Genomic DNA, 26,937 nt, shown 5'->3' with positions numbered 1-26,937 from the left:
TGCACTGAACACGACAGGTAGGTATATTCAGTGATGGGTATTACAATGTGCACCTGTCACACACACACAGGTACCGGACAGGCACAGTGACACTGCGTGTGCTCACGTAGGTAGGTGGGTGCACTGAAGTGAACAACAGGTAGTAGGTATATGCAGTGATGGGTATTATAATGTGCACCTGGCACAGCAGTAATTATACTACCAAGGGACCAAAGGCCAGCTGCGACTGACTGACATAATGTGCACCTGTATATAATGCAAGTGGGCCACACACAATAAAAAAAAATAGATCACAAGAACAAGATTAGCTCTTAAAAGAGCTGTTGAGGGGTGCTTTTTAAGCAATAAGAATCAGCAAGGATCAAGCTAAGAAGCTTACAAGAGCCTAACTAAGCTTTCCCTATGTGAGTCTGCACAGCAGCTCTCCCTTCTCTAATTAATGCAGGCACACAAGTGAGTCCAATGTCTGACGCTGCCTGCCGTTTATAAGGGGGGGGGGTGGGGCTCCAGGAGGGAGTGTAGCCTGATTGGCTACAATGTGCCTGCTGACTGTGATGTAGAGGGTCAAAGTTGACCCTCATGATGCACTATGGGGGCGAACCAAATTTCTGGAAAAGTTTGCGGTTCTCTGCGATCGCGAACCCCGGAAGTTCGCCAGGAACCATTTGCCGGCAAACCATTCGGGCCATCTCTAATCAAGACTGACCTGTGCCCCCCAGCTTGTGGAGCGGGGCGTGCAGTGTCATTTGTCAGTGCTGGCAATGTTCAGTGATTCCCCCTGTGGTGCAATCGCTATGTCTTATGTATATGATGCCATCTAACGGTCCACAAGCCGGTGCGTACACATGCCTGATCTCTTCAAACGACGAGTCGTCAGACCTGCCCGCTGGGTGGCCGTTCTGACGACAGTTTCCCCCGTGTCAAAACCAGCCTCATCAGCCTGCCGATAGACTATACAAATGGGAAACGGCCACCCCGCGGGCAGGTCTGACGACCCGTTGTCTGAAGAAATCAGGCGTATGTACGCACCTTCAAACACATTTTTGCAGTCTGGTTTTTATCTGCTTTTCCATCCAGGGGCATAACTATAAATCATGGGGCCCCTGCAGCAAAATTTTGATGGGGCCCCCCCAATGTTCACACCCTTTCCCTTGCCAAACCCTTGTGACTCTCAATGCCTGTTGCAATGGTCATAAAACAAGTGTGTAGACTTGTGGGGGGAAAAAACACAAGGAGTAAACTATAGAAGGAACATTGGAAAATTGTGATTTGTCTAATGCTTTCTTTGACAAGGCATGATTTTCTACAAATATTATTTTATTGCTGCATATACTCTACTGATTTTTCTATACGCAACATCTTGATTGATGTGCTATAAGTCTAATATTTCATCTGTTTGTATTTGGGCACATTGTAATATTTGCTGTTCTTGTTCAAGTTTTGTTTACTGCTGCATTTGATTAATAAAGCTAGAAAGTGAAAAAAACAAACACAAGGAGACAGGGAGCCCAATCTGGCACAATACCGTTAGGTCACCAGGATAATGGAAAGGATAGTGATAGATATATTCACAAAGGTTGGCTGCTGTATGAGGCAACCACTCAATGGCGCATGTGGGGAAGTACCATCCACACTCGGCCTTGAAAGGTGTGTTGGGTGGTCTCTGCTCCAAAAAAGGATTTTCAGTATTGGGCGATTTTCCCATGGCCAATCCCCCCTGGTTAGGGGTATGCAAAGCAATATATGTAGCTGGAGGTGCCCGATGTTGAAATGAAATATATATAGATGTATAAAACAATATCCACTGTAAAAACCTAGCAGGTATCCTACCTTGTGGATGCTTCGATCAGGAAAAAAGGAAATGTAGGGATCAGGATAAAAATAAAATTGTTTTTAATTTTTGCACTTGACAACGCGTTTCATGGCAAGAGCCCCTTCCTCAGGTCAGTAACTGTGCCTTTAAAATAGACGGTAACACTCAGGACTACATAGACCAACTAACACGAATCAACAATAATAGAAGGGATCATAATTACATTAAAGAGACTCTGTAACAAAATTTTCAGCCTTATTTCTTCTATCCTATAAGTTCCTATACCTGTTCTAATGTGGTCTGGATTACTGCAGCCTTCTCTAGTTGCTCTGTCTCTGTTATAGATCTAATCTTTTCTTGTCAAGCCTTGTTGAGACAAAGAGGAATGCACTGTCTCTGCTGTGATAGGGAGAAGTTATGCATGCCCCCTGCAGGCTCTCCTGTGTGTGTATGAGTCACAGGCAATGTTCACAGCCAGCGTCCCCGCAAGGCTCGTGGAGCTCAGACATTTCAAACAGCTGTGAATGCAGAGAGATCAGTGCAGAGCTCAGACAAGCAGCTAAGGCAACACATGAGAGTAACATTCCAGCAATCAAGTCACATTTGAGAGGAGCCTCTGCAAACAGGCACCTGCTCTGATGATGTATTTCCTGTTTGGCGGCCATCTTCGTTTACAAAACAATGAATAAAACTGTGTTTTTTTTCACCAGGAAAGCAGCGGGAGCGGTGAAAATGTCACAGAGGGGGCTAAGAGAAGACAACAAACAGGTTGGTACATTTATTTATGTCAGATTTTCACAGTACAGATTCTCTTTAAGGTAGCAGTAGCGCTCATATAAACAAACATAACATTCTGCACATATTAAAACACATGTATCAAACTGTATATGATTATGCAGATAAAATTAGCAGCGGGGAACGTGGAGAGCAGTGGAATAGCTAAGGAGCTGTGGGCCCTGATACAAGTTTTACATTGGGGCCCCCCAAGCACTCTATATATAACAATTGATATGACGCACGAAAACCTGTCAATAGCAACTACAGTGTCGTGTCAGAGGTGCAAGAAGGGAATGGGGAACAGTTTGTTAATGATTCCCACTATTCAAAGTATCTATAGAAGTGATTATTATAAGCACAGGACCAATATACAGCTAATACTGTAGTTGAGGAAGGGCCCCTCTGGCCCAAGGGCCTCGATGTGGTCACAACCTCTGCAACACCTATTGCTACGCCCCTGGTGGAGAGTCAGGTAAAATGTACATGCTTACACTAAAGAGCATGTGTAGACATCTTAATCTTCACACCCATAACAAGTGTAGCCACAAAAATACCTGGCCTGAAAGATGGACCCCTTTATCAGAGAGAGAGTAAAGTAGGAGTTGGGACCACCTTACAGCTCTGGGCCCTGCTGCTCCCCTATAGTTACACCCGTTTCCATCCTATTTGTTACTGGTTTGCCACATCACATGTCCTGAAAAGTAAAATATTTACGTCTACCACAAGGCATCTTTTAGCTACCAGTTTTTTACAGACTGCACTGTGTCCATTACTACAATCAGCGCTGCGTAATATGTTGGCGCTTTATAAGTACAATAAATAAATAAATAATCTGCAGAAAAATACCGAATGAAAATAATAATTCTTTCCCAAAATATCTGTAGAAAACATATCTGATGAAACCACAGCGACAGCTAGTGCTTGGGGCTGCATTGACTTCATTTTCATGTTATCCTCGGGTCTTTCTGCCTAGCTGTCACATCTAATGAATGGCGCAGTTTCTCAGGCTGTGCTGTTGATGTTATTTTCACGCTAGCCTTTGTTCACTTCCAACATCTATATAGTCAACTAGGTTGAAAATAGACATATGTCCATCAAACTCAACCCTTCACTGCTCCTGTAATTGTGCTCCAAAACAACGCAAGGCCCTTTCATTTGGCAACTGTGAACAATTTTTCGTTGTGGTTGGAAATTATACCTTCTCGATCCAACAAAACCTGCGCTGAGGATTTTTTAAAACTATTACTCTGAACTTGTCATTTTTTGGCTCTCAAGAGTCCATGCCGTTAGCACAGTGGCACTAGTTTGTGCTCAGCACCAAGTGTAAATATTTTAGGGCTCCACATGGGAGTAGTGATTTCAATAGGCACAGAAGGAGGCACAGGGGGACTGAGGGAGGCATTGGGGGCCGAGGGGGAACAGGGGGACTAATGGAGGCACAAGGAGACAAAAGGAGGCACAAAGGGGGACAGAAGTTTGCACAGGAAGACAGAAGGGCACAGAGGGGTACAGAGGTGGCACGGGGACAAAAGGAGGAACAGGGGGGCCGAGGGAAGCACGGGGGGGGGGGGGGAGAGGTGGCACAGAGGGCCATGTGATGTCTGCTCTTTGGGGACCTGCGATGCTGCTGCTCCTCAGGACACCAAACTTTCTGCTGTTAAACACACACCCAGCAAAAGCATACCCGCTGTATTGCGTTGGTTGTCAGGCATTCAAACGCCGCTAACGATGCACCCCCGACCCGCCGGCGACCAAGAAAAATCTTCCGCACGGATGGGTCGACGGGAATCGACGGGAACGATCTATTTCGGACGGAAATCGATCGTTCTGTCAGCAATGTGCGCGGCGATTTCACAGCCGTTTCGATCACTGTGATCGAAACGGCTGTATATCGGCGGGAAAATCGTTAGGTGTATGGGCCCCTTAAGAAACACTGTAGGAGGCGCCCTGTATATCTAGTATCAAGTACATATATATTAGGAGTAAATGGATCTTACCTCCTTTAAGGACAAACCACAAAGGTGAGTATAAGTTTTGTTCATGCATATAAGACAACACGTTTCACAGGTGCTGGCCCGCTTCCTCATTAAAGTGCCTTGGCAACCACAATATAGAACATGTGAAGAATTCCGTCTCCACATGGATATGAAATCTTCTTTCAGACCTGGCGAGTCGCACTCCAAGGACTGGATAATTATGACACGAGGTACCCCTAGTAGTGGAGTTAATCTGCTTACGGTGGGAGGACGCACCACAATATTTTAGTATAAGGTATATATGGAATAAATTAATTAGATCAGTCTTACTTAGGTTAAGAAATATTTATTGGACACCAATAAAGGATGAGACATTTTGCAGGATTTACCCGCCTTCTCAGGTCAATACAATATTGTCTTTGAAGAGTGCTTCAAGTCCATGCTCCTCTCTTCAAATACACTATTGTATTGACTTGAGGAAGCCTGTGAATCCCACAAAATATTACAGCTGTAAGTATGATCTAATTTATTTATCCCATATATCGTATACCTTATCCTGAAATGTTGGGGCATCTCCTCCCAGCGTATGTAGATGCATTTGTAAGCAGTATTTATTTGATTAGTGGGTCCCTGTACCTAGAAATACTACACCATATTGGCGCACCTGGTGTTCTTTGTTTTCACTTTTTCTTTCCGGTCCCTGGAGGTCAACACCCAAATTTCATCAATTGGATACCCAACGTAGTATTCAATAGGTGGGGGAAATGGAACTATAGGTAATTAGCAATGGTTAATAGAGGAGCAAGGGTGTCTTTAAATGTGCTTATGGATTGATCAAGTGTAATGTGATGAAGCTGGGAATTCCAGAGAAGTTTTGAAGGCATGCATAGGGAGGAAGGAAGGCATTAGTAGGTAATTGAAGAAGCAGGGGAGTGAGGTGTATATTTATGAGAGGAATGGGAAAGGAGCAGTGGAGTGATCTTAAAGGGAACCTTAACTGTGGGCGAAAAAAAAAATTCACTTACCTGAGGCTTTCCCAAGCCTCCTGCTGCCGTCCTGTGACGTCTTGCGTCATGCGGACACGCTTTACGGCTTTTTACGACGGGGAATGCGGAAGAAGAAGATGCTTGGCCGGAGGACGACTGGCAGTCGGCCGAAAACGAAACTTAGCCGCGGAGGGAGACCGGAGGGCACCGAAGGACCGGCGCGGGCACAGGACGGCTGCAGGAGGCTTGGGAAAGCCTCAGGTAAGTGAATTTTTTTTTTCGCCCACAGTTAAGGTTCCCTTTAAGGCAAATTACAGTAGCTTGAATTTGATTCTGAGGTGAAATGGAAGCAACTATTGAGATTTGCAGAGAAGAACAGCAGATGATGAACACTGAAAAAGACAGATGAAGCATTCATTATAGATTGCACGAAGAGCGTCTCATTATTGCAATATCAGATAGGAAGATGTTGCAATAGCGAAGGTGAGCCTTAATGTGTGTAGCAGGAGTTCGATTTTCATTGGCAGCAAGAAGATGCATATTTTGGAAATCTTGAGCAGGTGCAAGTAGTAAGACCTAGAAATGTTGTGCATATGGGAAGAGCAGGAGGTTTTAGAGTTGAAGGGGCACTATGGCGAATTGTAAAATCTAAAACATGTGCAAACATAGACAAATAAGAAGTACGTTTTTTTCCAGAGTAAAATGAGGCATAAATTACTTTTCTCCTATGTTGCTGACACTTACAGTAGGTAGTAGAAATTTGACAGAAGCGACAGGTTTTGGACTAGTCCATCTCTTCATAGGGGATTCTCAGCAAGGCTTTTATTCTTTATGAAGATATTCCCTAAAAAAGATTTAAACAATCATGCTGGGCAGCCTCCCTGCTCGCTACACAGTTTTTTACCAGTTGGACAGAGCAACTGCCATTCACGAAGTGCTTTTGAAAATAAACAAATTCCTGAGAATGCCCCCAAGAAGGGAAGAACTATTCCAAAACCTGTCGCTTCTGTCAAATTTCTACTACCTACTGTAAGTGACAGCAACATAGGAGAAAAGTAAATTATGACTCATTTTACTCTGGAAAAAACGTACTTCTTATTTGTCTATGTTTGCACAAATTTTACATTTAAAATGTTTTCGCCATACTGACACCAAAATAGTGTGCTTATATATCTTGTATTGCATAGGGAGCGAGCAGCATCTCTGTACAGGGAATGTTCCATACTGTCACTTAAAATGATCACTAATAATTGACTTGGTTGATATAAATTTCAAGTGTGTACATAGTCATTAGTCTTTTGAAGAATTACATCTGTAAAGACTTTACTTTTTCAACCAAAATAGAGAAGAGACCTTCTATACATGTCAGGAAGCCAATTATGACCGTAAACTAATATTTTAAAGCAACGTTTCACTATCCGGAATACATTACTATGTATTATATTCTTGTGTATGCAATGTGTACAGTCTTCTTATGCAACTGTAGGATTCCCCAACAACTTCTAACTTTCTGTTGGAGTCCAAAGGGATACGTAAGCAGATAATTGGCTTCTTATGATGGTTGTCCCTCGTGTTTGCCTATGTGCTGAAGTGGTGAGGAAAGAAGACTGTATGCCTCACTGGGGATGGAACTGCAAATAACGATTAAATATTCCCTTTAAAGCTGATGGTGATACATACAGAAGATAACAATAATAATTAAAAAAAATGTACAGTAACTAAACCCATGAGGTAGATAACAGCTATGCACACAGCCAAAACAAAGCAATATTGATCTTTCTAAAGAGTCTTTTAAAAGCGTTTATAGATGAAGTCCTTACCAAACTTGGAATGGCAGGAAGCATAATACAAACCACTGAATCAATGTTCTTAAAATTCTGAGCTACAGTATTGACAGTTCATCTACAGACGCCCCTGATACTAGCCATGGGGGTGTCCCTATCTTTGACACCTAAGGTCATTCATCTGAACGCAAAAAGTTAAAGGAAGCAGCATGAGTTATACATTTGCGGAGACACATACTCTACGTAACAAGGCGTAAAGGACCACTTTCGTGAAAATCTTTACATGTAAAATATATGTAAACATATAAAGATAGGAAGTATGTTTCTTCCAGAGTAAAATGAGCCATGAATTTATTTTCTCCTATGTTGCTGTCACTTACAGTAGCTAGTATAATCTGGCAGAACCCACAGGTTTTGGACTGGTCCATCTCCTCATGTGGGGTTCTGAGGGTTTTCTTTATTCTCAAAAGCCCCTAGTGAACGGCAGTAGCTCCATCCAACTGCCAAAAAAGTGTACTGTGGGCAAGGAGGCTGGGCAGCATATGCATAAAACTCTTTTTCAGTTGGTGTCTTTATAAAGAATAAAGGTCATGCTGAGACTCCCTTATGAAGAGATGGACTAACTCAAAACCTGTTGGTAATGCCAGATTTCTACTACTTACTGTAAGTGACAGCAACATAGGACAAAAGTAATGTATGGCTCATTTTACTCTGGCAGAAACGTACTTCTTATTTATATGTGTTTACATATATTTTACATTTTAAGATTTTCACAGTACAGACGTCCTTTAAAGTTCTGTTTTTTCTAACATGACATTCTTTTGAAAATACAGAATACAGTAAACAAACACACAATATTCAAAAACAGATAATTGCACTCTACTGAACAAAAAGTGAACGATTGATTGGAAATTCACAAAGTGCTTCCTGTCTTGAGCTACAATGTCATTCAAGGTCGTGGCTCTTGTTGGCCATGTAATAGGCAAGTTTGCTGCAGGCAGTGCTGCAGGGTATATATATATATGAATTTGCTGTTATTGAGGCGCACGTGAAAGAGAAACTGAACCTCCCCTTATAGGCTTTTGACCTACACACCAGGGAGGTCACTGCACAATGTGCAGGCTTTTTGATTGGCTTCAGGAAGTGGTCTTGCATCCATGAAACGCGTTGTCTGTACAAATAAAACCAGCTTTACTTTACCGTATTTGTGTTATTGGAGATGTAAGACTCCTCCCACTTTTTATAATTTTATCTTGTTCTTAACAATATTTTATCCATCCTGAGTGCCTCTTCACCCTTGTTGTGTGAGTTATAGCTCCCTGCTCCTAGGGGAATATTGGATTATAGTGGCTTAACCACTTGCAGTACCAATCATCTTTTCTAAGAGTGCAACCAACATCTATCCAGCTACACCTGCAATGCCCGAGTGGAGATGGCTCATAGTTATCCATCTGCTTCATGTGGTTGGTTGCCCCTTGCTGCAGCCCACTTTTGTGAGTATAATTTGTTTTTTATTCTTCTCTCAAAACCTAGTGGCATATTGCGCTATTATTGGACTCCCTTTGTCTCTGTGTTTTTTTTCCAAGGTGTTTGCTCACCTCTGTTCACCTCACCCTCTCTTAAAATATGAAGGCTAGTAAATTCTTGTGAAGGGTGTGATTTTGTCGGTCAGTAATAACAGTGCTTTTCCTTCCATTGTGAATCCTAAAATTTTCTTGGCCTTTAGTATACAGATGTATATTGGAGAATTGTACCTGGTGTATTGAGGCAAGGCATTTAATACTTCAGGAAACAATCAGAGAGTTTGTCCTTGGGGATCCTCATTGTTCTATTTTCTGTTGTTTTGCAAATATATTTCATACTTGGTATGGAGACTGTCCTGAGCATTTGCGATATATCATGACCTTTACCTACATTGATATTTTAAAAGTCAGAAAAACAGAAAAAGATGGTCATTATGTGTTTTTTTCCTTAGGAGTGTAATGGATTGTGAAGACACCGCCGCACGGTCTGGCAGCGGAGCGGCTGTCTCCGCGTTCAGACCGGCGGTTTCCGCACAGCAGCATGCGTCTGGTTTGTCTGAGCCTAGTAGTGCACACAGATGGAGAGCTACGCCCACGCACGCTAGGAGGCAGGACCTTTATGCCAATAAGAGAGGGATCAGCTGATCAGGACGATCAGCTGATCCCAGCGCAGTGGGACTGGGCGGCGCTCAGGAGCGCTGCACTATATATACTTCTTGCCTGTCAGTTGCTGGTTGTCTGCCGTTGCGAATACTAACGTGTGAGCACTCAGACCAGTCAGATCTCACAGTGTGTTAGAACCAGGAGGACCTGGGAATTCACACTTAGCCAGATTACGTTTGTGTTATATGTTAGACCAGTTCCAGGGTGTTGTGACCACGGACCTCACACCCAAGCTTAGTGATCCTGTGTCATTGATGTGTTATACTTAAGACCAGTTCCAGGGTGTTGTGACCACGGGCCTCACACCCAAGCTTAGGGATACTGTGTCATTTGATGTGTTATACTTTAGACCAGTTCCAGGGTGTTGTGACCACGGACCTCACACCCAAGCTTAGGGATACTGTGTCATCGCTGTGTTATACTTTAGACCAGTTCCAGGGTGTTGTGACCAAGGACCACACACTCAAGCTTAGGGATACTGTGTCATTGCTGTGTTATACTCTAGACTAGTTCCAGGGTGTCGAGACCAAGGAACTCACACCTCAGTCTAGGACTTTGTTATTCTTATATGTTATGACCATTTGCTCTGTCGACCTTTCTCTTGCTTTCTGATTCGGTACCTCTGCATATCTGCCTACCTGTTGCCAGACCCTGCCTGTACCCGGTTACGAATCAGTCTCTCTCTCTCTGTACCTGATCTGCTCGTGTGTTGCCGACCTGGCCTGCCCGACCACTCAAGCTGTCACTCTCCCTGAGTGCTCAGTCTAACTGTACTAGCAGTAACACCATTCCACCAGGTGTCGGCTGCAACCAGGACTTCCGCTCCTCAGAGAGTCCTCTCTGCAGTACAGCCAAGGGCTCTACCCCTTAGGAGTCCTCTGGCTGCAGTATAGTCTGATTCCCAGTATAGCAGGGAATCATTGGCTCCCAGGTTATCACTATCCCCTCTCCTAGGAGATAGTTCCCACACATCCAAAGGCCACTTGCTCCTCAGGTGGTCCATGCTCATAGTTTCTGCGTCTCCCGCCCCTTGGGAGATAGCCTACTGTTGCACCAAAACACTTACACATTACTAGGTGTCCAGAGGTTAGTCATACTTGTATTATTGGTGATTCTGCAGATCATCAATAATCAGGTATACATTTGTATTCTTGGTGATACTGCAGATCACCAATAATCAGATTCTCTCTGTGTGCTGACACCGATCGTTACAGAACGGCAGACCTGAAAAACAAAATGGACGCACTCCACAGCCGTCTTGATGCACTCACCACCTCGGTGGAGAATTTCATCAGAGTGCTGGACGGTCATCAGACCCAGATCACTGCCTTGTCTGGGTCCATACAGGTCCTTCAAGCGGCTGTGAATTCAGTGCGATCCCCTCCAGTTACAGACTTACGTATGTCTGTACCCGAAAGGTTTTCTGGTCATAGATCTGACTTTCAGAATTTTAAAAATCGAGTAATGTCGTATTTTGAGTTGAGACCCAACTTGTCAGGAACTGAGGCACAGAGAATTACATTTATTAAGACCCTGCTGTCAGGGGATTCTCAAACATGGGCATATAGCCTTCAGGTAGGGCATGAGGCTTTGAGGTCAGTCGAGGAATTTTTTAAAGCCATGGCCATAATTTCTGATGATCCGGACATTGCCTCCACTGCTGAGCGGAAGCTTAAGACCTTGCGTCAAGGCAAGGATCTGGTAGAAGTCTATGTAGTTGAATTCAGGAAGTGGTCTGTGTCAGCTAGGTGGGGGTCATTTGCACTGTTAGACTGTTTTTTATCAGGGTTGTCAGACCCAGTCTCAGATTTGATGTTGGGACATCCTGAACCAAAAACTATCAATGAGGCAATCGCTTTAGCAGTACGGGTTGATCGCCGTTTACGGTATCAGAAACAAACCTGCGGTAAGAACACTATAAGATATGTCTCCTACGCCTCTCCTCCACCCGTCTCACCTCCGCCAGAGCCAATGCAAATTGGACAATCCAAATTGACACGGGTGGAGAGGAATCGTAGGAAAACAGAACAGCTCTGTTTATACTGTGCAGAGGAGGGTCATAAAGTGCAGAATTGTCCCAAAAAGTCGGGAAACGCTGCCGCCTAGGTGTAGTCAGAGGTAATACCCTAGGCGCGCAGTCTTTACCTCTAAACAACAATCGTTTGCTCCTTCCCTGTTCTGTCACATGGGAGGGCCAGACTGTTACCACTGAAGCTTTCGTAGACTCTGGTTCAGCGGCTAACTTTATAGATTACGAGTTTGCAAAAAAATGGGGATTCCTATACTCCCATTAGAGCAACAGGTTTTTGTCACTGCTGTAGATGACTCTCCTCTGCAAAGTAGACATCCTCTGTCTCGAACCCCGAATTTGAGGTTCAGTGTTGGGGTGCTACATAAGGAGAATCTGCAATTTCTGGTCCTGCGTATGGCAACCTCCACCGTCATTCTTGGAATGCCCTGGTCACAACTTCACTCCCCTCAGATAGATTGGGTTTCAGGTCAGCTAACGAGCTGGTCTACCCATTGTTATCATCATTGTTTAGCGAAAGTAACCGTGGGTAACACCAAGATTCAGATTAAAGGTGTGCCAAAACAATACGCAGAATTTGCTGACGTGTTCTGTCCCAAATTGGTAAATAAACTTCCCCCTCACCGTACCTTCGACTGTCCCATCGATTTGAGATCTGGTTGTATGCCTCCCAGGGGTCACCTCTATAATCTGTCTGGACCTGAGAAACTAGCTATGCAGGAATACATCAGGGAAAACTTGGCTAAGGGGTTCATCCGTCCCACCCGTTCACCAGCAGGGGCAGGATTCTTTTTTGTAAAAAAAAAGGATGGAGGTATTCGTCCTTGCATTGATTATCGAGGCTTAAACAAGATCACAGTGAAAAATTGTTATCCTTTACCCTTGATTGACGATTTGTTCACTCAGGTTATCAATGCCAAGATTTTCTCGAAGCTAGATCTGAGAGGTGCATACAACCTAGTTTGCATTAGGGATGGTGACGAATGGAAGACGGCCTTTAACACGCCTGACAGGCATTACGAGTATCTGGTGATGCCCTTCGGGTTGTGTAACGCGCCGTACATCTTCCAGGAGTTGATTAATGAGGTATTCAGGGAGGTGTTGGGGAAGTTCGTTCTGGTCTATCTGGACGATATATTGATCTTTTCGTCCAATCTCTCGGAACACCGCAAGCATGTTAAGTTTGTTCTAGAGAAGTTAAGACAGAATCTGCTTTTTGCCAAACTGGAGAAATGCCTCTTCGTAGTGACCTCGGTTGCCTTCTTGGGGTACATTATCTCTACATCTGGCCTCTCAATGGATCCAGGGAAGGTTTCTGCTGTCCTGGAGTGGCCTCAGCCTGTAGGACTGAAGGCACTCCAGAGATTTCTGGGCTTTGCCAACTACTACAGGAGGTTTATAAAGGGGTACTCTACAATAGTCTCGCCCCTCACCAGTCTCACCAAGAAAGGGGCTGATACTCACCACTGGTCAGCAGAGGCTCATGCTGCCTTTTCTACATTGAAAAAACTGTTCTGTTCCGCACCTATATTGAGACATGTTGATGTTACCTTCCCCTTTATCGTGGAGGTTGATGCTTCAGAGGTGGGGGTGGGAACTGTATTGTCTCAGAGATCAGGCTTGCAGGGCAAACTCCACCCATGTGCCTACTTTTCTCGTAGGTTTTCACCCTCAGAGAAAAACTACGACATAGGCAACCGGGAGCTTTTGGCCATCAAATTAGCTTTTGAGGAATGGCGACACTGGCTAGAAGGTGCAGAACACACTATCACAGTTTATACAGATCATAAGAATCTGGAGTACATAGAGGGTGCCAAGAGACTCAGCCCCCGTCAGGCCCGGTGGTCCCTGTTCTTTGCAAGATTCAGATTTGTAATCACATATACCCCTGGTAGTAAAAACATCAAGGCCGACGCCTTGTCCAGGTGTTTCGAACCCGAGACAGTACAGCCCTCAGCCCCTGAGACCATTCTACCTCAGAAGGTAGTTCTGGCAGCCACTGAGACCTGGAAGGATTGGACAATTACTCTGAGACCTTACCAGAGGAGAAGCCTGATGGGGTCATGTTTGTGCCACTGTCTTTCCGTCTACAACTCTTGCAACTGTTTCATTCCCACAAGAATGCTGGTCATCCCGGGGCCACCAGAACTCAGGATTTACTGGCCAGATGTGCTTGGTGGCCTACATTGGCAACAGATTGTAAGGAGTTTGTAAGAGAGTGTGCAGTATGTGCTAGAAGTAAACCCTCTCGTCAGGACCCTGTTGGTACCTTACAACCCTTGCCATTCCCAAGTGAACCATGGACCCATGTGTCCATGGATTTTGTGGGCGAACTCCCCAGGTCTGAGGGCAAGACGGTCATTTGGGTGGTAGTGGACAGATTTAGTTAGCTGGCTCATTTTGTTCCTTTGAAAGGACTCCCCTCGGCCCAGGAATTGGCTGATCTCTTCATCCAGCACATTTTCCGGCTGCATGGTATTCCGGAAAATGTAGTGTCAGATCAGGGAGTCCAAGAACTCCCCTCGGCCCAGGAATTGGCTGATCTCTTCATCCAGCAAATTTTCCAGCTGCATGGTATTCCGGAAAATGTAGTGTCAGATCGGGGAGTATCGGAGAGCCTTTTGCCATCAGCTGGATATGGACTTTGCATTCTCATCAGGCTACCACTCACAGACCAATGGCCAGACCGAGAGAGTTAACCAATCCCTAGAACAGTTTCTCAGATGTTATGTTGCAGATGCGCAATCTGATTGGGTAAAATTTTTGCCGTTCGCAGAATTTGCGCACAACAACCTGAAAAGCTCCTCTTCAGGATTTTCCCCATTCCAGGTAGTCTCGGGAAGATCACCTAAGTTTGCTCCATTGCCGGTGGCATCTACACCATTCCCAGCTCTGGAGGATTGGCAGAGAGCTTTAAAGGAGATTTGGGGAATGGTTAAGAGGAACCTGGGGAAAGCTTTCCAAACCAAGAAAAGACAGGCAGATAAAAGGCGGTCTGTAGAGTGGAAGTTCTCTCCAGGAGACTTGGTGTGGGTATCCACTCGGGAAATTTGTCCTTGAAGCAACTGACACTCAAACTGGGTCCTAGATTTATAGGACCATTCCCAGTGTTCAAGAAAATTAATAATGTCACTTACACGATTGACCTCCCAGCCAGTATGAGAGGTGTGAGATCATTCCATGTATCTCTATTGAAGCCAGCAGTGCACGTGGATTCCTCCCCCCCCCCCCCCCTTCCCTGTGTTGGTTGATGAAATATCTTGGGTGCCAGATTGTCGCATGCATGCGGAGGAATTAAAGAAAGAATTTCATGACTCACATCCTGGGAAGCCTGGTGGGGAAGTGTCAGGAGTCCACTCCTCAGGGGGGGTACTGTAATGGATTGCGGAGACACCGCCGCGCGGTCTGGCAGCGGGGCGGCTGTCTCCGCGTTCAGGCCGGCGGTTTCCGCACAGCAGCATGTGTCTGGTTTGTCTGAGCCTAGTAGTGCACACAGATGGAGAGCTACGCGCGCTAGGAGGCAGGACCTTTATGCCAATAGGAGAGGGATCAGCTGATCAGGATGATCAGCTGATCCCAGCGCAGTGGGTGATTGGCTGAGTGGGACTGGGCGGCGCTGAGGAGCGCTGCACTATATATACTTCTTGCCTGTCAGTTGCTGGTTGTCTGCCGTTGCGAATACTAACGTGTGAGCACTCAGACCAGTCAGATCTCACAGTGTGTTAGAACCAGGAGGACCTGGGAATCCACACTTAGCCAGATTACGTTTGTGTTATATGTTAGACCAGTTCCAGGTTGTTGTGACCACGGACCTCACACCCAAGCTTAGGGATACTGTGTCATTGATGTGTTATACTTTAGACCAGTTCCAGGGTGTTGTGACTATGGACCTCACACCCAAGCTTAGGGATACTGTGTCATTTGATGTGTTATACTTTAGACCAGTTCCAGGGTGTTGTGACCACGGACCTCACACCCAAGCTTAGGGATACTGTGTCATTGCTGTGTTATACTTTAGACCAGTTCCAGGGTGTTGTGACCAAGGACCACACACTCAAGCTTAGGGATACTGTGTCATTGCTGTGTTATACTCTAGACTAGTTCCAGGGTGTCGAGACCAAGGAACTCACACCTCAGTCTAGGACTTTGTTATTCTTATATGTTATGACCATTTGCTCTGTCGACCTTTCTCTTGCTTTCTGATTCGGTACCTCTGCATATCTGCCCACCTGTTGCCAGACCCTGCCTGTACCTGGTTACCGAATCAGTCTCTCTCTCTCTGTACCTGATCTGCTCGTGTGTTGCCGACCTGGCCTGCCCGACCACTCAAGCTGTCACTCTCCCTGAGTGCTCAGTCTAACTGTACTAGCAGTAACACCATTCCACCAGGTGTCGGCTGCAACCAGGACTTCCGCTCCTCAGAGAGTCCTCTCTGCAGTACAGCCAAGGGCTCTACCCCTTAGGAGTCCTTAGGCTGCAGTATAGTCTGATTCCCAGTATAGCAGGGAATCATTGGCTCCCAGGTTATCACTATCCCCTCTCCTAGGAGATAGTTCCCACACAGTCAAAGGCCACCTGCTCCTCAGGTGGTCCATGCTCATAGTTTCTGCGTCTCCCGCCCCTCGGGAGATAGCCTACTGTTGCACCAAAACACTTACACATTACTAGGTGTCCAGAGGTTAGTCATACTTGTATTATTGGTGATTCTGCAGATCATCAATAATCAGGTATACATCTGTATTCTTGGTGATACTGCAGATCACCAATAATCAGATTCTCTCTGTGTGCTGACACCGATCGTTACAAGGAGGTTTTCCAAAAATATGAAGAGCTTTGATCACTAGCTTTTTTGTTCTAATTAATGAATGCTGGGAAAATGAACACAGAACTGTTTGCTAGTAGAGAGATAATGCGGTAATTTTAACTATAACAGTGCCTTCACTAATAAGAACCTGTTTCTGCATCAGTTGTACATAAGTTGACACATTGGGGAACCGCTGATGAATGTAAGTGTAGATATCACATTGAAGGGCCTTAGAGCCAATCCAGTTTGTAACCTGTTATATGGATCATTCTACCTTAGGTTGCACCCCTCAAAGATAGTTAAGTGAGAGTGAAAAGCATACGGTACATTTTGCACTACTACTGTCCTACAGCGTTTGTGATGATTTAAGTTTACAAAATGCGCCTGTGACAAATAACGTTTACAAAAATACTAAACATATTTATCGTATTTAACTAAAACATTATTTAAAATGTTATCCTTTACTGTTTGTAAAACATTATTATTCACAAAATAAAGTGATCAGTACATAGCGTAAACTGTAATATATTTTTTACAGTCACTACTTGTAAAACATTATTCTCCACACAATAAAGCGATCACTAAGGGGGGTTTTAGGGTGAGGCACCACCAGGGGGGTCTTAGGGTTAGGCACCACCAGGGGAGATGTAGGGTTAGGCACCACCAGGGGGGTCTTAGGGTTAGGCACCACCATGGGGGTCTTAGGGTTAGGCACCACCAGGGGGGGTCTTAGGGTTAGGCACCACCAGGGGGGGTCTTAAGTTAGGCACCACCAGGGGAGATTTAGGGTTAGGCACCACCTGCGGGTCTTAGGGTTAGGCACCACTAGGAGGGGGTCTTAGGGTTAGGCACCACTAGGAGGGGGTCTTAGGGTTAGGCACCTCCAGGGGGGTCTTAGGGTTAGGCACCACACCAGGGGAGATTTAGGGTTAGGCACCACCAGGGGGGTCTTAGGGTTAGGCACCACCTGGGGAGATTTAGGGTTAGGCACCACCAGGGGGGTCTTAGGGTTAGGCACCACCAGGGGGTCTAAGGGTTAGGGATAGGTACAGGGAGGGTTCTGTGTGAGAGTAGGGTTAGGTTTAGTTGTAATGAAATGTTAGTAATATTTACTAATGTTTTACAATAGTTATTACGAACACACTTATATATTTTTTTTCATCGTTATAAACAATATTTTCAGATTTTATTATATGAAGAAACTATAAATGAAGGTTATTCACAATAATATGCAATTATAATGATTAAACATATATTATCTTTTATAACAAACGTAATTATAAGTTTCACTTTTAAAACAGGGAAGATTATCGTTTTCACAATTTGCGAATTCATACACATTATTAAATGTTTTTAATTTGTAAAACATTATTTGTAAACGAAATACAACACAATATTTTTTATAAACGCTGTTACCGCTTATCATTTACACCCCTCACCCTTTTTTCCCAACGCCCTTTTTGTGTGTACGCGGGTAAGCATTAATTCAGACAAATGGAATACGCCAATATACAAACTACAGAATAGGTGACAAGATACAGATAAAAGGGGCAGTTCAAACTTTGTCAGACCACATCAGTAATAATGTGCCTATGGTATGCCCTAATATTGTAGCTGAGTAAAGTCAGGTTACTGTCTCTTTTCTCATACATTGTGTAATGATTTTATTTTTGTTTTTTAATTTTGCTATAGATGTTGATTGTTAGAATTTTCCATTAATACTACCTTCAGGAGACAACAAATGAATGTTCTCAAGGGAAATATGCAGAAATGATTACTGTTTCAAGTGCCCAGTATTTACTAGCACGTCATCCGTACAAAAATATCCCGTAAACAGAAGTGGCCTTAAAGCAGCAGCAGGGAAAGTAAAGCTGGGGATGCAGGCATTCGCTTCCACCTTAAAAGAGGCAGGCCACCTTAAAAGATGCAGAGATGTTCTGTAGCACGGAATGATTAAGCAGTGTACCATAGGCTGCTGCATAGACTGCAAGGCAGAGCCGGTGGCTTCATCTCTGCAGCGCTCAGGCTGAAGAAGATTCATCCAGCTCCTCCTGCTTCCATTGTGTGTATTCATGTCCATCGCCCAGCAGGCAGCACAGGAGGCGCACACACATCGCACTGAACGCAGGGAGAGGCAGATGAACTTCGCAGCTGAGTCCACCGCATGCAGATGAAACCTTCCAACCGGCTGGACAGCTCAGCCAGCCTCCTGCATCTGCAGCCTGTTTATCCCTCCATCTCCTGAGCATCCTATCCAGCTGTGCCACACTCACTGCAGCTGCAGGTCCACATCATCTGATCCTCCACTCAGCTCAGGATCCCTGGCCATCAGCACCTCATCTACCAGCCTCTCTCTGCTGTCACCCATCATCCACCACCAAAGCCAAGCTTAGGAGAACCTCTACCATCCTCCCCATCATGGCTGAAACCAATGAATGCAGCATCAAGGTCCTGTGCAGATTCCGTCCTTTGAATCATTCGGAGGTTCAGAGAGGAGATAAGTTTCTGCCCATCTTCCAGGGTGACGACTGTGTTGTTGTTGGGGTGAGTGACCATCCAATGTATCGTGGTTAAAGGGGGGCACTAATACAGGATTATTGCCTAGAAAGCCTACATTCACTTGTAAATGATGTAGACCTTTACACTGTAGCATTGGAGTATTTGTGCTGTTACATATTGCTCTTGTGAGATACACAATAGTAAATCTGGCCCCTCCCTGAATCAGGGTAGCTGGTGTCCATTCTAGGCAGGGTGTGGCAGAATCAAACACATATATACGTTACGCTTGATTTACACCCACCGTGTACAAGGTGCCACACGTATAAGTGGCCGTCACCCTGTCCCCTCCCTGATACCATGAGGGGGTCTGCAATGCGCTGCAGTGGCTTTTACATATGACTGCTACCTTACTCGTCATCTCGATATACATGCTTATACAGCACTACTACTGATATTGACCATGTTATAGAAAATACATTTATTGCTTAGGATTATACAGTCCTGAATATTTTTTCTGTCTTATCTTTATTTATTCGTCTATCTACTACCCATATTTCTGTATGCTTGGCTTATGGTATGGCCTGGCCATATGTACGGTATGTCAGTCTGTTTTTTAGAGATACTGTACACCATTTTTGTTTTCTCTCCACAACCTAATGGCTCAGGTGATGTTTTTGCCTTAAAACTCAGGTGATCTTATTGCCTTTATAACTTCTCAGATAAATCCACCTAAAAGCAATGGCCTTTTGTTATTGGGGTTCTTATTTAACCCTTCCACCTCTATCACTTCTTGCAACTTCCCTGAACTGGGTTGGGACATTGATGGCCCACTACGCATCATCCTGCACTGATGTCACACCAGGCCACAGGAGTATTTATGTAACTGCAGCATCACTATCTACCAGCCACACTTTACACATGTGGGTCACTCTTCCGCGTTGTATGGTGACACCATTAACCTGTTTCTATGCATTTCCTGATATTTTGAGCCTTGGTCATATAAACATGTATGATGTATGACATTAGCTGGATGGATTAGGCATTACGATTGTAAAGATTTACAGAACAGGACAAAAGCCTACTGGCCTTGACCAAGGTCATGGGGACATGACTTTGAAACGCTATAAATATTTTTTTTTGCCTGTGACAAAGATTGTTTATATTATAAAGACTATCATGAAAACATACTGGTGGCGATGTTGCCAATTATTTTATAATTGAATATATATGTTTATGATTCATATAATACCGGTGTGTTTTAATAAAATATACTATGAAAAATAGGGCGATCTATTATAATAAACTGGAAAAAGGCAGAGATGCAAAAAAAACTGGAAAGAACCTAAACAACTCCCCCCCCCCCCCCCTTCACCACCGTATACGTTCCAGTAAATATGGTAACTACACTTTTTATTAATATCTAAGGTCATGATAGTTATAGGTTTAGAGGATTTGTCCTACTTTAGAACGAATGAACATGCTTTCTAGCCACTGAGCATTCAATACAAACAGGCCATACACATCAAATCACTGTTTCTTTGCTACACAAATATCCCAGTAATAATGCAAGTTTAGGAACACTAACACCCAACAGTTTTTTTTTTCTTGGATATGCTGGAACAATGGACAACGTACCAAAGGGCCTGCTTGACCTTTTAGCCTTAACATTTGTTCTTAGACCAGCCCTAAAACTGGTGTTTTTGTAGCTTCACACTCCAAAGGGGCATTTGAGAAAGCAGGTATCACAAGTGCATCACAAATGTCATTCAAACGGAAATAGGTGAGGGTGCAGGCTAGTGTTGCACCTCATTTTCTGGTTGAACTGAATGGACGTATGTTTTTTTTTAAACCCAAACAACAATGTAACTTCAAGACACCTATGTCTACCGCTCCTGCTTAGTAAATACAGCCTTTGCCGCACATCACTACTTTTTGGACTCAACTGTGTCATACATATCATTGTATGTCACCATCATATAGACATAAATAACTTAGCAGTGCTACCGTACCATTTCAGACACGATAAATCTTAAGTTACCAAGTTATATAAGGGAATTTCCATTACTGAACATTACCTACATAGCAGTGCTGAGATCATCAATTCAATTCCTAGGGAAGGCAGTGTTTGTACAAAGGTTTCTACCCGTGTTTGGCTGCATTTTTTTCGCGATGGACCAATGTTCATCTGTCAAAGCCCATTTTAATACTGTAGATTGATTGGAATGTGCTGTGTTCCAATGCAGTCTAACTTGTACGTAGGTGCCTAGGTACGTGTTGAGGGACATTCATTTGTGAGCTTCTTCCACATTTACAGTGAACGGTAATAAAAATTTTTGAAAGGCTATAATTAACATTTAGTCCTTGGTTGTATTTTTAACACACTGAATAAGGCTATGCTACTTAACCTACTTTTTATAGGCAATCAAGTAGGGTTTAATGCCTAGGTTCTCAAGATGCGGTGAGCGTGCCCCAAAGGGGACTTATGTAAAGCTAAATACTCACCACCCAACGGAGGAAGATGGATCCAGCGATGTCCCCCTGATGACGAGCATTCCCCGGTCTCTCTTCCTGCCAGCAGGTACACATGACATCACACAACGAGTGCGAACACGAAGTCAAGCAATCACGGTACTTTGTGCAGAGTTGTCGGGGATCTCAAAGATCCGATCTGCTGTGACAGTCGTTATCGCCACGCATTGTTAAACGTCGTTTGCGTGATTGCACACCTGTACCCATGGTCGTGAAATCACGGAAACTATCGCTCGTCACTCAAAAAATCGGCAATTGACAAAAAAATTATCGGGAAAATCACCTAGTGGGTATGGGCCTTAAAAATCCCCATACAGCATACATTTAAAAGCACTGCATGTTAAAATAGGTGCAAGAAATTTACCAATATTATACTAGGTCCTTTTACTGTTAGTAGGTACATTTACAGATATTCTACTATTACTTCACCCTAACCTAACTCACATATTACCCCTCTCCTACCTGCCATAGCTGCAATTCAGCTGGCACCCAACTTACTGCTCCGGTGCTGCCATATTTACAATTTCTACAGTAGCCTGTAGCGGCACCCAAATTATCAGGCGCGATCTGTATCCTCAATTAACTGATTTAACCCACACACTATGAGATTTTTCAATAGATTAGACTTTAGATTCAATATAAACATCACATTTGGTAAAAATCTTTTAGAATTATGACATTTTTGAAAAAAAAAAAAGCCAGTTCTTTGGTGGATTGATCCCGGCAGGTCCAGTGGGCAGGGCCGGATTTGTACTTTTCACCGCCCAAGGCCAACTATACCGTCTGTTTGGTTGTTATCTCTGTGTGCCCCAATGAGAATTCTACTTACTTTCCCTCATTGGATGTCAGTTGTCACAGATGACTATTTTAGTAATATGCGTATAGATTATAAGTTATGTTTTCCTTAAAGGGAAGGTTCAGGGAGGGTGGGTTAAAAATAAAAATCAAATTCCACTTACCTGGGGCTTCCTCCAGCCCGTGGCAGGCAGGAGGTGCCCTCGCCGCCGCTCCGCAGGCTCCCGGTGGTCTCCGGTGGCGCGCACGACCTGGCCAGGCCGGCTGCCAGGTCGGGCTCTTCTGCGCTCCAAGGCCCGGAACTTCTGTGTCCCACGCCGGCGCTCTGACGTCATCGGACGTCCTCCGGGCTCTACTGCGCATGCGCATGTTGGGCCCCCCTCCCTCTGATGGATGGGTTGCCTCCTCACACTAACGTGAGGAAGTAGAGATCCCACAGTCTGTCCCCGCAGCAACGCTCGCAGATCACCCACGTCCCCCCCCCCCCCCACAGCCATGCAAAATGAAGAGAAAAATGTGGGTGATCATAAAAAAGGATTGGAAGTGGTTAAAGGCTTGATCAAAGTCTTTATTTAAAAAGTGGAACGTTTTTAGTATTAGGAGGACCTTTCCCAGAACAGGTCATGCCTCCAAACTGGATGGACGATTATTATTAAATTAAAATGATTATTTTCTTTACTCGCTGTAAAACCTTGCATGCCACTGAATACAATGAAAACGAGTTGCTTTTAGCATATGTTATGAAATAACTGATAAAATGACAATGAAAACAATATTCATGATCAGGGCCGGATTACCGACCAGGCAACAAAAGCAGTCGCTTGGGGCCCCATTCAGAGTCAAAGGGGCCCCATTAGCACATAAACCAGCCCTTGCCATCCTGTCAGCGGTGGCTGTAGTAGTTTTCGATATTTTCACGATTGAAATCGCGGCCACAGGACGACTTTTCTCCAAAGTCAGCGGTGGCTGGATGGTATAATGGTTAAAGGGACTCTGAGCAGTGCAGTAGCTATGGAAAGATTCATATCATTTTAAAGCTCTCTTTCTCCTCTTTCCAATGATATATAAACAGCTGCTCTATGCCTTTTAGTTTTCGATATTTTCGCGATTGAAATCGCGGCCACAGGACGACTTTTCTCCAAAGTCAGCTGTGGCTGGATGGTATAATGGTTAAAGGGACTCTGAGCAGTGCAGTAACTATGGAAAGATTCATATCATTTTAAAGCTCTCTTTCTCCTCTTTCCAATGATATATAAACAGCTGCTCTATGCCTTTTAGTTTTCGATATTTTCGCGATTGCAATCTTGGCCACAGGACGACTTTTCTCCAAAGTCAGCGGTGGCTGGATGGTATAATGGTTAAAGGGACTCTGAGCAGTGCAGTAACTATGGAAAGATTCATATCATTTTAAAGCTCTCTTTCTCCTCTTTCCAATGATATATAAACAGCTGCTCTATGCCTTTTAGTTTTCGATATTTTCGCGATCGAAATCGCGGCCACAGGACGACTTTTCTCCAAAGTCAGCGGTGGCTGGATGGTATAATGGTTAAAGGGACTCTGAGCAGTGCAGTAACTATGGAAAGATGCATATCATTTTAAAGCTCTTTTTCTCCTCTTTCCAATGATATATAAACGGCTGCTCTATGCCTTTTAGTTTTTGATATTTTCACGATCGAAATCACGGCCACAGGACGACTTTTCTCCAAAGTTGGCAGCTCGATTCAGCACAATGCAATGAAATATAAGGAACCCAGGGGGATATAATTACAAACATCATGCTGGTAGGTGTGAGGATTTAATGAATTAGTTGTGGGTATGCTTAAAGGCATATCCACAGGCACTGCTTGGAGTCCCTTTAAGGGCTCTGCCGCTGACACAGGAGACCAGGGTTCGAATCTCAGCTCTGCCTGTTCAGTAAGCCAGCACCTATTCAGTAGGAGACCGTAGGCAAGTCTCTCTAACACTGCTACTGCCTATAGGGCGCGTCCTAGTGGCTGCAGCTCTGGCGCTTTGAGTCCACCAGGAGAAAAGCGCAATATAAATGTTATTTGTCTTGTCTTGTCAAATGATGCCGTGCGCTGCCTATTGTCTTCAGAGCCAGGCTCTCCTCCTAGGTCCCCCTCCTGCTACTGTGCGCTCTGCCGCTGCCCACTCCACCCTCCCTTCCCACAGAGAACCACAGCTGCAGCAAGAATGATAGCAGCAGATGGCAAACGCTCACTCACCTATCCATGATCCAAGCAATAGAGATCCCGTCATCTGAAACCCATCTGTCTCTTCTACAGTGCAGCCCCTCGCTCTGAACTTCCTGATTCTCAGATCAGACATGAAGTAGGAAGTAGTAATAGTAGTAGTAACAGAGCGACAGCACTCTAGAGGAGACAGATGGGCTCCGGATGACGGGACCTCTATTGCTTGGATCGCAATAGGTGAATGTGATTCATCTGGTGCTGTCATTCTCCCCCACTGCGGCTGCCTTCTCTGCTGGACTATCGTATTCACTGGGATGGAGGCTGCATGGTGGCTGTCTAGTTTGGGAGGAAATTGGTTGTTCGGTGGTGGGAGTGGCTAGTAATTCTGTCTGGGGAACGGCTTCCGGTTTGGCGGTGTCCAGAGCTTTCTGCTACTGCCAGGCTGGAGATGCAGGGGGAAAGTGCTGCTGCTGTGATATCTGGCGCCCTCTTCACAGGGGTGCCCCAGCCCCTGAGTGCAAATGTCCCAGCCATTCATCTCTCACTCTGCATTTTGCCGCTGCTATTCCCTGCATTGTGCACCCACAGAGGAAAGCGTGCTGTTGCCCATAGCAACCAGTAGCTCGGCTGCCCGGTGTGTGCGACATATTGCTGTGCAGCTGCATCTTTTGATTCTATTACGACATGATGGGGGGGCCCAAATCAGTTACTTTGCTTAGGGCCCCATTTAGCCTTAATCCGGCTCTGTTCATGATTGTAATAGTGCCATCTACACAGTGAGGTATTTCAATCAAAGGCCTATTTGATCTTCTTTAGAAGTAAGAGGTGGTTGATGAGAGATCACATGACACATATTACAAAGCAGATATTAAGAAGACCCACTTATTTCTCTGTGTGTTCCTCAGCATTGGCTTTTCATAGTCGAAACTGTGAATCACACAATTATTCCAGTCGTTCCAGTTTTTGTGATGTGATATCTTGTTTAAACTGTACTAGAAATAACATAATTAATAAAACTGCTCCTTTTTTACAATATTACTTTACTTAAATTAATTAGTCGGTGTCTGCACATTGTAAAATCTTTCCTCTCTCTGATTTACATCCCAAAAATGAGGTGGTGACATAATTTGTGCTGTCAGGTGCAGCTCTGCAGAATGTTTGTATTCTCAGTTTTCAAAACCAGTACAAAAAATGCCTGTTTTCCCAGAATGCACTGGGAGGAGAATTCCACATAGCTAAACAGCCTAGGCTGTGACATCACTGGGAGGCCAAGGCTACATACCAATATACAAGCAATATAAAGATATAGGAAATGTTATTATGGTGCCTTTTTAGGCCCTGACACACAAAAAAGCGTTTTTGCGGGTCGTTTTCAATTGTTAAAAAAAATTCCTCCATTGACTTACGTTAAAATTGCAGTAAAACACAGCAAAATTGCATTGACCGCAATTTTTTAGAAAATCACTATTGCAGCAATTTTACCACTATTTTAATGTACGTCAATGGATGCATTAAAAAAAAAAAACGAAAACGACCCACAAACGCTGTTTGATGTGTCAGGGCCCATAAATATATCTATATAAAGTATAAGTGATATCACATTAGTTATATTTGTAATATATTATATTAATACTCCATTGGTCTTCATAATTTTCTTGTTCATAGTTACACTTATTTGCATTAACAAGTTCTGGAATGACTGTATCACAGCTAATAGGCTTGATCCTCATGGGTTTTTCTCAGTGATTTTAAGGTACACTGAGGTACAATTTTCAGTAAAGAATCCCCCGAGCGATGAGCTAGAAGCAATCGGCTTAGCAGAAAAAAAAAATCTTTGTTGATGTCCTAAATCAACAGTGAACGATTTTAATGGGCATTGTTCAATGACAATTTAGTCACAAATCAGAAAAGTGTTTTTTATAATCACTCCCCCACCCCTCCCCCTCACACGTTATCAGTGTTAAATTCTCACCTCTCTGCAGGCGTGACTCCTCGCCTTCCATCACCGCGTAAGGGCTGGTTCACACGGGCGTCTCCTTGGCTTTCTGTGGCGTCGCGTTTGGTGGCGTTGCGGCGGCGACGCATTCGGGCTTTCAGCAGCCTTCATGTAGCTTTCGGATGCGGTCATTGTTTTTCTTCCCCTAGGGGGACATTACCCATGGCGGTTAATTGCCCCAGGACGCTACATGTAGCGTCCAGGGTCGCCTTGAACACCAGGGAAAATCAGGACCCGAACGCCGCGTTCGCGTTAACGCAGGTAAATGCTTGGTACAAACGCTCCCATTCACTTAAATGGGAGCATTTAACACCAAGTCTCTAACGCTGGCGGCAAACGCTCCGCAGAACCAGCCCTAACACCGGCACATACTAACATCACTACATGCGCCAGTGTCATGTGGAATAGGTGATTGTGGTGACGGCGGATACTTGAGGAGGCCAGAAATTATAGAGTATTATGTACTCTATAATTATAGATTGCCCAGCAAGCTCATGGGGAACCAGAACTCCTAGGCGTGTGTAAGGGGCTGAAAAAAAGCACTCTTACTAAAATGCTATGCAAAACATAA

General features: G+C 44.4%; 1 protein-coding gene across 3 annotated transcripts in view; it reads left to right on the top strand.

The window, feature by feature from the left end:
* The window catches only part of KIF5A (kinesin family member 5A), a 221,804-nt gene that overhangs the window by 11,614 nt on the left and 183,253 nt on the right, over positions 1-26,937 (top strand). For 2 of the 3 annotated variants that reach the window (XM_068267432.1, XM_068267431.1), the window contains exon 1: positions 18,274-18,899. In XM_068267432.1, coding sequence (XP_068123533.1) covers positions 18,774-18,899 — 126 coding nt within the window. In that variant the 5' untranslated portion in view covers positions 18,274-18,773. Of the gene's footprint in view, positions 1-2,523; positions 2,582-18,273; positions 18,900-26,937 lie in introns of those variants that run through there. The other variant, XM_068267433.1, reaches the window with a different exon arrangement.

This window comes from Hyperolius riggenbachi, chromosome 2 (assembly GCF_040937935.1).
Source record: "Hyperolius riggenbachi isolate aHypRig1 chromosome 2, aHypRig1.pri, whole genome shotgun sequence".
Taxonomy (NCBI): Eukaryota; Metazoa; Chordata; class Amphibia; order Anura; family Hyperoliidae; genus Hyperolius; species Hyperolius riggenbachi.
Note: the sequence above shows the minus strand (reverse complement) of the source record. Positions and strands in the feature narration are given on the sequence as shown.